The 12,399-nt window shown below is 35.3% G+C and overlaps 2 protein-coding genes across 2 annotated transcripts in view; one reads left to right on the forward strand and one right to left on the reverse strand.

The window, feature by feature from the left end:
• The window catches only part of SREK1IP1 (SREK1 interacting protein 1), a 50,423-nt gene extending 41,024 nt beyond the window's left edge, over positions 1 to 9,399 (forward strand). Inside the window, 3 exon segments of the mRNA XM_017877120.1 lie at positions 113 to 201; positions 3,712 to 3,824; positions 3,827 to 9,399. Of these exon segments, the coding sequence (XP_017732609.1) occupies positions 113 to 201; positions 3,712 to 3,824; positions 3,827 to 3,900 (276 nt within the window). The 3' untranslated portion in view covers positions 3,901 to 9,399.
• A 793-nt stretch (positions 9,400 to 10,192) lies between these two features.
• The window catches only part of SHISAL2B (shisa like 2B), a 26,321-nt gene continuing 24,114 nt past the window's right edge, over positions 10,193 to 12,399 (reverse strand). Inside the window, exon 3 of the mRNA XM_017877119.1 lies at positions 10,193 to 10,394. Coding sequence (XP_017732608.1) covers positions 10,261 to 10,394 — 134 coding nt within the window. The 3' untranslated portion in view covers positions 10,193 to 10,260. The remainder of the gene's footprint in view (positions 10,395 to 12,399) is intronic.

The raw sequence follows: 12,399 nt of genomic DNA on the forward strand, positions 1-12,399 counted from the left end.
TGAATGCCGCAATTTTCTCCGAGTAGACCCTAAAAGGGACATAGTTTTGGATGTCAGCAGTACAAGTAGTGAAGACAGCGATGAAGAGAATGAAGAACTGAATAAATTGCAGGCATTACAGGAAAAAAGAATAAATGAAGAAGAGGAAAAGAAAAAAGAAAAAAGAAAAGAAAAAGTCAAATTGAAAAAAAAAAGGAAAAGGTATTTTTTTTAACAGCATTTTAAAAAACAAAGCAGGCCTATGAATCTAGGATGGATTATGAAATTTTATTTTTTACGTATAATACGGTTAATTTAATATTTTTTCTTCAACAACTAAGCTTTTCATTGAGCTTAAGTTTAAACTTTTTATATTTTGTCTTCATGTACATGAAGTTGACAAAAATATTTGTATTCTTATAATATTACCATGGCTAATAAATTAACTTATTAATAGAATTTAATAGAACTTGTCATGCTGTCCAGGTGTGATGGCTCATGCCTTTAATCCCAGCACTTTGAGAGGTCAAGGCAGGAGAATGGCTTGAGCCCAGGAGTTTGAGACAGGCTTGGGCAACATAGTGAGACCTCATCTCTGCAAAAGGAAAAAAAAAATATCCAAGTGTGATAGCATGTACCTGTGTTCCCAGCTACATGGAAGGCTGAGGTGGAAGGATTGCTTGAGCCCAGGAGATTCTCCAGCCTGGGCAACACAGCAAGACCCTGTCTGCCGCCCGCACCCCCCTACAAAAATATATATATATATATGTATATATAATTATATATATGCACCTACATTCACACACAGTTGTATTTATATTTATATATATTTAGCATGACAAGTTCATATATATATATATATATATGTATATGAATGATGGCTGATGAGGGTTGTGAAAGACCTGAAGGAATTGTTAGCATCATAACTTCCTTCCAGTCTTTAGCCACCTGTGCATTTTTACTATTAACTCTTTTAAAAACTAACTGGTTAAAGAAACTATTGAAAGTAGTAAGTGGCCATTTCTCTTGTTAATGAGTGCAGTTTCATTCATACTAGCATAAATTTGCACATACAGGCATGTTTTAAAAGCACTGAACCATAATTCTAGTTTAGACCCAGTTCTCATACAGAATAGGTTCTAGAAACCAGGGGCTGCCACTTCGTAGTTTTTATAGAGCATTTAATACATGTATTTTAATATTTCAGGTATCTTATAAATTGGAAAATTAGCTCACTTTCAAGTGTTAGGAGTTAACTAATAATCTTTAATATAGAAACAAATAGGAATGTAGAGCTCAGGGTTTTCTGTTCATGTATTATTAACTCATGTGTTCCAGCACAGCAAGATGGATTGCTTATAGGAAATGAGATTATCTAATAGTCTTCCAAATTCTAATACAGATAGTTCCCAATTTTTGTGGTTCGGTATGATCTTTCAACTTTATGATGGTGCAGTAGAAATATACTTAAGTAACCATAGAGCCATTCTATTTTTCACTTTCAGGACAGTATTCAATAAATTACATGAGATATTCAATGCTTTATTATAAAAATAGGCTTTGTGTTAGATGATTTTGCCCAACTAGAGGCTAATGTAAGTGTTCTGAGAATATTTAAGGGCGGCCAGGTTAAGCTATAATGTTCAGTAGGGTAGGTGTATTTTGTGTATTTTCAGCTTCAGATAGATTTATCAGGGCGTAACCCCATCGTAAGTTGAGGTACATCTGTATATTTCTTTTCTTTTTCTTTTTTTTGAAACGGAGTCTTGCTCTGTCGCCCAGGCTGGAGTCCAGTGGCGTGATCTCAGCTCACTGCAAGCTCCACCTCCCGGGTTCATGCCATTCTTCTGCCTCAGCCTCCCGAATAGCTGGGACTACCGGCACCTGCCACCATGCCCGGCTAATTTTTTTGTATTTTTAGTAGAGACGAAGTTTCACTGTGTTAGCCAGGATGGTCTCAATCTCCTGACCTTGTGATCCACCTGCCTCGGCCTCCCAAATATTTCTTTTATAGTAACGGATTATTTATTTGGGCCTGTTTACCTTGAGCATCACAAACCTGAAATTAAATTAACTTTTCTGTGCACACTTAGCAGAGATAGTGCCACCTGAACGTGTTGCTATGCCACAGCCTAAAATTTTGTCTTAAAATTGAGACTTCAGGCTAGGCACGGTGGCTCACTCCTGTAATCCCAGCACTTTGGGAGGCCAAGGCGGGTCAATCACCTGAGGTCTGGAGTTTGAGACCAGCCTGGCCAACACAGTGAAACCCCATCTCTACTAAAAATACAAAAAAAAAAAAAAAAAAAAAATAGTTGGGCATGGTGGTGTTGGTGCCTGTAATCCCAGCTACTTGGGAGGCTGAGGCAGGAGGATCACTTGAACTTGGGGGCATGGAGGCTGCAGTGAGCTCAGATCACGCTATTACACTCCAGCCTGTGCAACAAGAGTGAAACTCTGTCTCAAAAAAAAAAGAAAAAAAAAATTGGGGACCAAAAAGCTAAAGAAAAAAGTGCAGGCAGGGAAGAAGCTTTAGTCAGAATCCAGAGGTCAAGTCAAGCAGGGTCTTTAAAACAGGAAAGTAGACAAGATTCGAGAATAGCAGAACTGAAGAGGCAAGGGAGCAGGAGAATATGTGAGAAAATAAGCTTTAACAGATGGTCGGAAGTCTGAGTAAGTAGACAAACAAGGAGGAAAAAGGAACACAACATTACAAAAATAAGGGAAAACTCGGAGTCACTAAAGGAGGAAGGCAGTCAAGGAATTCACACACTATACAGACACAAGATAGCCTTGGACCCCTGTAGTGTCCTGAATTTACATTGGCACCTCCTTTGTGTCCGTCTCAGGTTTTCTTAGTTTGAGTTTTAACTCCTAATATTTAGATCACTAAACTAACTCTTCAGGTACCTTTTTTTACATTTTAAATTCACTCAGTTTCTGTCTTGTCACTCATATTTTGAGTTTGAGTATAGGTAGAATGTTGCACATCTCTTTACGTAAGATCTTGAAAGATAGTGTTTTCTGTTCTTTTCTTTTCTTTTTTTTTTTTTAGTATTAGAGGAAGGAATCCAACCAATTTTCCAATTTAGTATTAAAGTAATATTTTCAAACACATAATGATAACCCATCCTTTTTCATTTATATCTAGCATAAAAGCGTCCTTTTGTAACTAATGAAAATTATTTTGTAATGCAACTATTCATGTGTATCACTCTCCATCTAGACGGACCCAGTACTTGAAAAATCAGCAGAATTTTATTTTGCTAACTTTCAGCTTTAATTCATTCCTATGAACGCACAATTATAGCCCTTTAAAATAGAGAATTGCAACTTCTGAGGCAGTTTTAAGAAAATATGCTAAGTTATTATATACACAAGTGAATATTATAAGGCTTGGTGAATGCCCCTTTGTTTGCATTTTAGGATTTTGAATGGTATAACTGCATGAAAACCAAAAGTCACAGAAAAATAATTTCATCCTTACTGAATTTAAAACTCATTACTAAAATTGAGTGGAATAGAGATACTAGTTTTGTTAGTTTCTGTGACCAAGCAGCACAATTTCTAAATTCAGCGTTTTAAGGGAATGCAAATATATAAGCATATTTTAAGTTTATGTTTATACTCACTACCTTACTTCAAGAAGAATTTAAGGCAGTTCAAATCCCACTTAAATTCATCTATCAGTCATAAATGCAATTCTCAGTCAGTGTGTTTTATTATCCATAGGTCTTACTCATCCAGTTCCACTGAAGAGGACACTTCAAAACAAAAGAAACAAAAATATCAGAAGAAAGAAAAGAAAAAAGAAAAAAAGAGCAAATCAAAAAAAGGGAAACATCACAAAAGGAAAAAAAGAAGAGAAAAAAGGAAAAGCAGTCTTCTACCCTTAATAGTTCTGAATTCTCCAGGAAGTAACTGAGACTTTGGCTTAAGCCATTAAATTTAAATATTTGTTTTTAAAACGTGTTTGCCCTTCCTTGGAATTTGCTATATATTGTGCTTTGCAATAAATCACAGCCTTTTCCCTATAGACATTTTTCGTATGTGGGACCATTATCCCTCTGGCAATATATTTTTAATGTGCTATGACTGCAAAGTAATAAATCAGTCTTGTTACTTGATAGCCATGCCCCAAGTATAGCTATTTGTGTATACTAAACACATCGTTTTTGCTATTTGTGTCTCTGTGTGTTTGGCTAGTGTTATTACTTCACAAGTTGATTGTAAAATGGCTTTACTGCAGTCAACACGGGTCATCTACCTAGCAGCTAATGAGTATTGCTGATTCAGGTGTCCACCTTCCAATCATGAAGTTAGGTAAGGGGTAATGTTTTGCTCTTGACACACAGAAATTTAATAGCTTTATATACTAAAATATATTATCTTTTAAAGATAGTGAAATTCTTCGTTTTTTTTTAAATCTCTAGGGATTTTTTTTCAATGTCATAGAAGGTGCAGCTGCTTAATGGTCTTGACTAGGACTTTTTAAATGAATGGTGTCTGCAGGAAGATGATCGTGAAAATATCTCTAACAAAGTTTCACTGTTCTACGAAATGCAGAATTTCTAGTACCTGCCTCCTTTGTTTTTGTAATAATTAAAATATTTCTTTCTTGTATAAAGAGATTAGTTCAGCCTGTTAGTAAGTCTGCAGAGATGATGCTGAGTTGGTCAGGATTTTTAGAATAGACTCCTGGGTTGTTTTACAAATGTGCCATATTGGCATGTCTTACAGTGATACCTCAAACACAGAAATTTTTATTTAGGAAGATAGCTAAATCTTTATTAGAACTGATTTTTATTGTATTCAGTATGTAAATTTTGTGAAGCTTGTTCCTGTGAGTAATGTGGAAAATTTTATAAATGTGAGCATATATATTTATTTTGTCAGACATAATTTGTAGTTTTAAAGCAAATTTCATACTGAACTTACGTTTTCGTAAATAGCAGTTTGGGGTGTTTCTCTTTTTTCCTTTATAGTGGCAACCTCAAGAGCAGTGTCAAAAAAAGAATTAAGAATTTTATTCTGTACTTTTTAAAATTTAAGAGCCAGGGAGTTGCATCATGAAAGCCTTTATATAATAATGGAAATTTTATATGGGTAAGCATTTTCAAATACATATTAGTAGATATGTTTTTTAAATTTCTATTTTCACATTGATCAGCGTTACTTTGCTCAATACTTAGGTATCCCTTATGCCCTATAAAGTAAATGCTTATGTTATAAAAGCATCAAACGTCAACCAATATCATGGCACAGCACCAAAGATTGCAAATACCTCACTATGGTGCATGTAGAAATTTTCAAATTGATTACCTACAGATATGGCTGCAGGTAAATTCATGATAATGAAATCAGCTAAGTATACTTAACCTCACAGGCTAGACAGGTTTATTGATTCTTCTTTCACCCGGCACCCAATGTGGGTACCCTCAGTAAGACTCAGGGAGCCTTATAACTCCTCTTAACATATGCTTACCCATGCTTAAATTCTAGGGAAGCTGTATCCACAGCCCTCTTCTATAATAGCATTGCAGCCATGACAGCTCTCACTCTTTCAGCCTTTCCATAACCTAATTTAGTCTTTTGGGCCTCTCAAAAGGAAATGCTTTTGTTTAAATAGGTCAGTCAGTAACTGGGAGAAAAATACAGAGCCAGTAGGTTTTTAGGGTTTTGTTTTGCCTTTGCTGCTAATTTTTTGAAAATACAGTTCTTCAATTATCAAGATTTTAAAATCGGTTTTAATATAAAGCTTTTTTAAAACGAGGCTGACCCAAGTTCGGTGGTGTTTCTCCACTCCCACTGCTTGACTTGACTAGCCTTGAAAAAATAATAGTAAAATGAAATATTAAAAAATGATTAGAAGATGCTGCAAAGGCAATGACCTCATTCCATTAAGATAGTTAAAAATGATAGTAATTGTAGTGAAATAGTTAATTGAGTTATTTGTAAGTTTTATTACTGTTAATTGTAGAGATTATAAATTGGCTCCTTAGGTTTCTGAATGATTGAGAAGAGTAAAAGTCAATCCTCATTAACTAATGTAGTATGCAAATTAAAATATTTTAATGATCAGTAATATTCCCTCCAGAAATTATCTTGGTATTCCTAAGTAAATTTCCTATAATTTTAGCATAGTTTATGAAATATCTCATTTGAATAAAAATTTATTTTTACTGAAGTAATTTTCTTCTAAAATGATATTATTGAGATTGGATGTAAATCTCATGAATACATTTTAGAAGAAAATTAATGAAATTCCCTCCCAGGCAGTATGTACGAGAAGGAAAACTGAATTAGCAGTAAAACAGTCTGTTCATTCTAACTACCTGTATGATCTTGAACAAAGTCACTTAGTTTCCCTGGGCCTTGATGTCTTTCATCTATAAAATATTGTACCAGATTATCTCTGAAATCACTTCTAGTTTTAATATATATAATTATCAATATTTTAAAATTCAAGCAGTATTCATTTTAAAAATTATTATAAACAGCTAGCATTCTATAATAGTAAAGGTTGAATTTATTAATATAACAGTTAAACATGTTCAGCTTCTTCAAGCAGATAATATTTGGTTCATATTCTTACAACCTAATGCATGTCATTTTCACCAGATGCAGATGGAATTTATATTTAGGTTTGCATCTGGAACTAGATTATCTGGCACTTTATGGCCATTATTTTTGGATTGATGGACCTCCCCACACAATTTCCCCTTTTATTTTTTTGCATATCATATGTTGGCTGGTATTTCTCAGAGGTGTCCCTCTTTCTTCATACTTAATATACAACTCCATTGACATCTTTGGTTGTCTGAGGTCAAAACAACAATAAATGAGAAGTAAAACAACTATATGTGTTTGTATTTACAACTCTATCTAAAAGTATATAACCCTAGTTTGCCTTCAGAGTAAACTAGGCTGAAGAGTTGTTAATAATGTTGATTAAAATGCCATTGAATCCTTTCTTCAACAAATATTTATTGAGTACCTAACATGGCAAACGCTGTGCTAAGTACTGGGGATACAGAGATAAGTAAGACACATTTGCCTTCCTGAAGGACTTCACACTGTATTTGGTAGAAGAAACACTAGAGCATATACTGTTATATAATTAGTGCAGTAATTGACATGAGTTTATAGAAACTCAGAGTGGTACCTAACCTAGTCTAGAGAAATTAGAAGAGGCTACCTAGAGAAAGTAGTGACTGAATTGCACTTTGATTAAGGATAAGAATGAAGGTTATGGCAGTTATTGACAGATTGGGTGCTATGAAGAAACACCTGAGGTAGAACAAGCTGTGTTAGGTGTTTGTCAAGAATTACAAGCAATCTGGTGTTGCTGGTGTATCATAGGTGAGGCAGGAAGTGGTAAGAATTGAGACTACCATTTTAAGTTCTTAGGAACAAGAGGAAGGGGTCGTGTATTCCATGTTTGGGAGCTTGAACTGTAATCTGTAAGCAATGCGACATCATTAAAGAGTTTTAAGGGGGGCCAGGCGCAGTGCGTCACACCTGTAATCCCAGCACTTTGGGAGGCCGAGGTGGGCAGATCAACTGAGGTCAGGAGTTCAAGACTAGCCTGGCCAACTTGGCGAAACCCTGTCTCTACTAAAAATACAAAAATTAGCCAGACCTGGTGACAGGCGCCTGTAGTCACAGCTACTCTGGAATCTGAGGCAGGAGAATTGCTCGAACCCGGGAGGCGGAAGTTGCAGTAAGCTGAGATCACACCACTGTACTTCAGCCTGGATGACAGAGTGAGACTCTTGTCTCAAAAAAAAAAAAGAAAAAAAAAATTTTAAGGAAGGAAATGACTTTTATTGGGGTTTGGTTTTATCAGTTTCATAATCCGATTAATCCCACCATTTTTTAAAAATGAAATTGCTTTCATTAGAAGGCCATGTAAAATATAATTTGATTATTTTAGGCTCTATTATTAGACTCACATTTCTTTCTACGGTCTCATTATTATTTCCAAAAATTACACAGTAACCTAAATCATCTAAAAACACATAAAGCTACTGTATTCCTTATTAGACCCATCCCCAGAGTTATATGTACATGTACATACTTTGAGATGTGTTTTGTTCTTAATTGTATTGGCTTAAATTCTATCACTATTTTAGTATTTGTTAGGTCCAAATCATTTAGAATATTTTTCAGTGTACAAAATGTGCTGTAATTTAATAAGGCCCCTTGCTTTTGAAATTTGGCTTAACCTGTGAAGCACAACTGCTTCAGAGTTACAGAGAGACATACCAGTTGGTACACTGGATGAGCCCTGTGGTTCTACCTCAGGTAACCTAGTTTTAAGCTAGCTCAGCAGGGAGTGCTTCAAGGACTCCAGCTGATCCTAGTGCTGAGACCAAAACTTCCTGGACATTGGGCGCCCAAGAACAGTAGGTTTCTTATGCCAGTGTGACAATAATCCTAGTTGCAAAGACCGGAGTCTTCTGACCTCAATATCGCCTCCTAACTCTTCTAAAAATAGGTAGAGCAGCAGAGAATTGGGGTACCTCTCCTAGAGCACAACCCATGATGCGTCCAGTCATGCCTGGCCCCACTATGCCTTTTGCACAAGTTGGGAGGAGCTGGGGCAGTGAGCATTTTGCTAGCTCTGTCTCTTTCCTGCTTCTTGTGCCATTTATAGTTCTTGCCCTTGAGCAACAAAAGTAGAATGGTACCAGTGCCTTAACTAAATTTTTCTCAACCTAGATTTTCACCTGAGACAATATGGTAATATTAAATTACTGTATATCAAGATAGCAAATTTTCTGGGATACTTTAAAATCAAAGTTGTATCAAAGATCAAGAAGCACCCATAAAAGCTTTATGAACTTTCACAAAATAAGTGAAAATTCTTTGCTTTTATGACCATGTAAAATGTCATTTTTATAATGGAAGTGTCTTAATTTTCAAACTTAACATATACTTTAAGCAATTTTAATATTTAAACATCGGCAAAATTGTCTTTTTGAATGTGAAGTTCAACTCTGGCAGTAGGATGTTGCAATAGTGATCTGGAACTATGGGGCCAATATAGCCACATGGGGTTATTTAAATTAAATAAATGAAAAATTTTATTTTTTCTGTTGCATTAGCCACATTTTAAGTGCTCAGTAGCCACATGTGACTGGTGGCTACCATTATTAGTGCAGATATAGGAAGAACATTTCCATCATCTCAGAAACCTCTCTGGACAGTTCTGGTCTAGAAGATAACCATAGTTCTTGGTAGAAATTTTGACAGGCTAATGACAAAATGTTTGCAACCCTGAGCTTTGCATGCCCAAGAAAAATAAGGCATTCTTTTCTATGTATCAGACCAGAGAAGCTGTATTCAGCACATTTTGAAATGCTAGTTTTTGGCTATGGCCATGCCACCCTAAATGTGCCAGATCTCGTCTGAAATGCTAGTTTTCTGACTACAAAAACTTCACAGGACATAGTAGATATGCTCAGTAGAGCCACTTAAAATAATTCCCTTTTTTTTTTTCTGATGAATTCTATTACAAAACCGGGTCTGTGTTATAATAGAAAACACACTTATGAATTAAAATCTTTAAAAATTATAATTTGCAGAAATTAGTTTTATTTCTAGATTTCTAGGTGGTATTAACATGATAGCATTAGGTGGAACCAGAGAACTCATTTGTTTTGTATATTTCATTATACAGATTATTTAGGAAATATATCAGCAAAGGATTTTTTGTTATGCTTATCTCTTGAAACAAAATATTTATTGTACAGATTATACATTGTGATTTTTTTGTTACTGAATATATTGTTTGTGCCTAGAAAAATCTAAGACATAGGGTGACTTCTAAGAGACTTAAGAACAAGTCACTTCTGGTTTATAAGACAGTTCCCCCTGATATTTACCTATCCAGTACCATCTCATAAAAATAACTGCCTGTTATTATCAAAAAGCTGAGAAATGCTGGTAATGTGACATAAACTTCTCATTGTTCTTCACTGAGATAGAATTGCTTATCTTGTTATTGATAAATTCTTTAATTTATCCTGAATAATTAGCATAATCTCATGTGATACAGAAACATCTTAATTAGCAAATAAAAGTAAATTTATACAAAGGAAAACCAATAAAACCTTAATGTGTGTTTAATAAAGTAACTGAATGATCAAAAATGCAGCTGTGTCTTGCTTTGTGAGTGACGAATTTTGAAAAGCAATATTACAAACTATTTCAAATGCATGCTTTATTTTTATTGCCCCATCTCTTCAGTAAGCATTTAAAACACAGAATTTTTAGTTAATAAGCAATGTGGATTTGTGTTGCATCCATTGTTTTTTCTTGAATTATATCATCAGCTTCATAGTATGTTTCATTCGTTGCATTTGATGCTGCATTTGAATTGAGGGCTTTGGTTTTTTCATTTGACTTGCCTGCAGATACACAAAACAAAATGAAATAATTATTTGAAATTATGACATCGAGTTTCACTTATAAAATGTGCACTTAAAATAATTTTGTAGCAATATTGAAAATATGATATCCTGAAAATGTTATGTGTATGAGTGAGAATTGAGTTATTTTGAAGTGGTTTTTGAGTATTTCTTTCTGAGAGTCAAATAAGGGAAATAATAACAGAAACAAAAAAATTGATTTCCATGCTTTCCTTTTTCCTCCATGCTTCCATGAGGAAAATACACATTCGATAAGAAGGTAACAATTTCTGAGTGACTTAACAAAAGTGTGATTGTCCCTCTCCTATGCATGAACTACATTAAAGCCAATCATAATAACTTGCACAACCTTAAGGCTTTGCCATTATAACTGATTTAGATGTGGTTTATTAAAAGGGCACAGTTGCACTCCATATAAATATGAGTCCAAAATGAGCAAAGGTAAAGGAATATGGATCTTTGCTGATCGAAAGTTAGGACTAAACAAACACAGTAAAGAAATGGATTATTCAATGAATAGTGTTAGGAAAGTTGAATGACTGTAGAAATAACTAATGTATCATTTCACCAATAGAAAATAACATAAATATGTAAAGAACAGTGGAAGAAATCACAGACATTACTAATGACCTCCATGTCGCTAAATGCACAGTCCAGTTCATTCTCATCTTATTTGATTTCTTAGCAGCAGTTGATCCAGTTCTTTCCTTGGCTTCCAGGGCACCATTCTTTTTTACTCTCTGCTACCTTGCCATTACTAATTACCTCCATGTTGCTAAATCCACAGTCCAGTGGCCAAAAACCTCTGGTCCTTGATGCCTCTATTTTCTCTCACCCTACATCCAATCCATCAGAAATCCTTGTTGACTATACTTTTAAAATACATCCAGAATCAGACCACTTCTCACCGTCTTCACTGCTACCACTATTCTGTTTTCAGCACAACATTCAAAGAGCTATTCTTTAAAAACTAAGTTGAATCATGCCCTCTGCCCAGAACCCTCCATTCACCCAAGTCTTATACAGTAGCCTACATGATTTCATACACACACCATTAACCTCTCTGACTTCATCTTTTTCTACTTCATTCTTTGGTTCACTCCAACCTCTTTGATTAAACATTTCAGGCATGTTCCAGCCCTTGGGACTTTTGCACTGACTATTTACTCTGTCTACTATGCTCTTCTTCCAGATAATCTGCACAATAACTCTTTTTTCCAAGTCCTTCCTCAAAAGTCATCTTCTCAATAAGACCTACCTAAAGCATTATTTAAAATTGCAGCCTCCATATCCCCATCACCAACCCCTTCTGCCCTCCATTTTTCCCCTGAAGCACTTATTAACTAATATAATTTACCTATTTATCATGCTTATCAGTTATTGTCTGTCTTCCCTCACTAAAATTTAAGTACCACATTCCAAGAAATTTTTGACTATTTTGTTCATTAATGATGTGTCTATAAAAATGCCTTGCACATAGTTGTTCAATAAATATTAGTTGAGTGTATTAATGAATTAAAGGATAAGACAGAAAACTTTAAAACTGGGTAGCAAAAGACAAGACTGAAAACCAACTAGCAAAAAATATTTAGAGCAAATGATGCATGTCTAATACGTAAAGATCTTACATATCAGCATGTAGGACATTAACACCTTTTAGTGAGTGAAGAAAGTGACAGAAAAGATAAAATAGCTGGCCGGGCGCGGTGGCTCAAGCCTGTAATCCCAGCACTTTGGGAGGCCGAGACGGGCGGATCACAAGGTCAGGAGATCGAGACCACCCTGGCTAATATGGTGAAACCCCGTCTCTACTAAAGAATACAAAAAACTAGCCGGGCGACGAGGCGGGCACCTGTAGTCCCAGCTACTTGGGAGGCGGAGGCAGGAGAATGGCATAAACCCGGAAGGCGGAGCTTGCAGTGAGCTGAGATCCGGCCACCGCACTCCAGCCTGGGCGACAGAGCCAGTCTCCTTCTCAAAAAAA

Source organism: Rhinopithecus bieti, unplaced genomic scaffold, assembly GCF_001698545.2.
Source record: "Rhinopithecus bieti isolate Rb0 unplaced genomic scaffold, ASM169854v2 scaffold_10181, whole genome shotgun sequence".
In the NCBI taxonomy this organism is placed as follows: domain Eukaryota; kingdom Metazoa; phylum Chordata; class Mammalia; order Primates; family Cercopithecidae; genus Rhinopithecus; species Rhinopithecus bieti.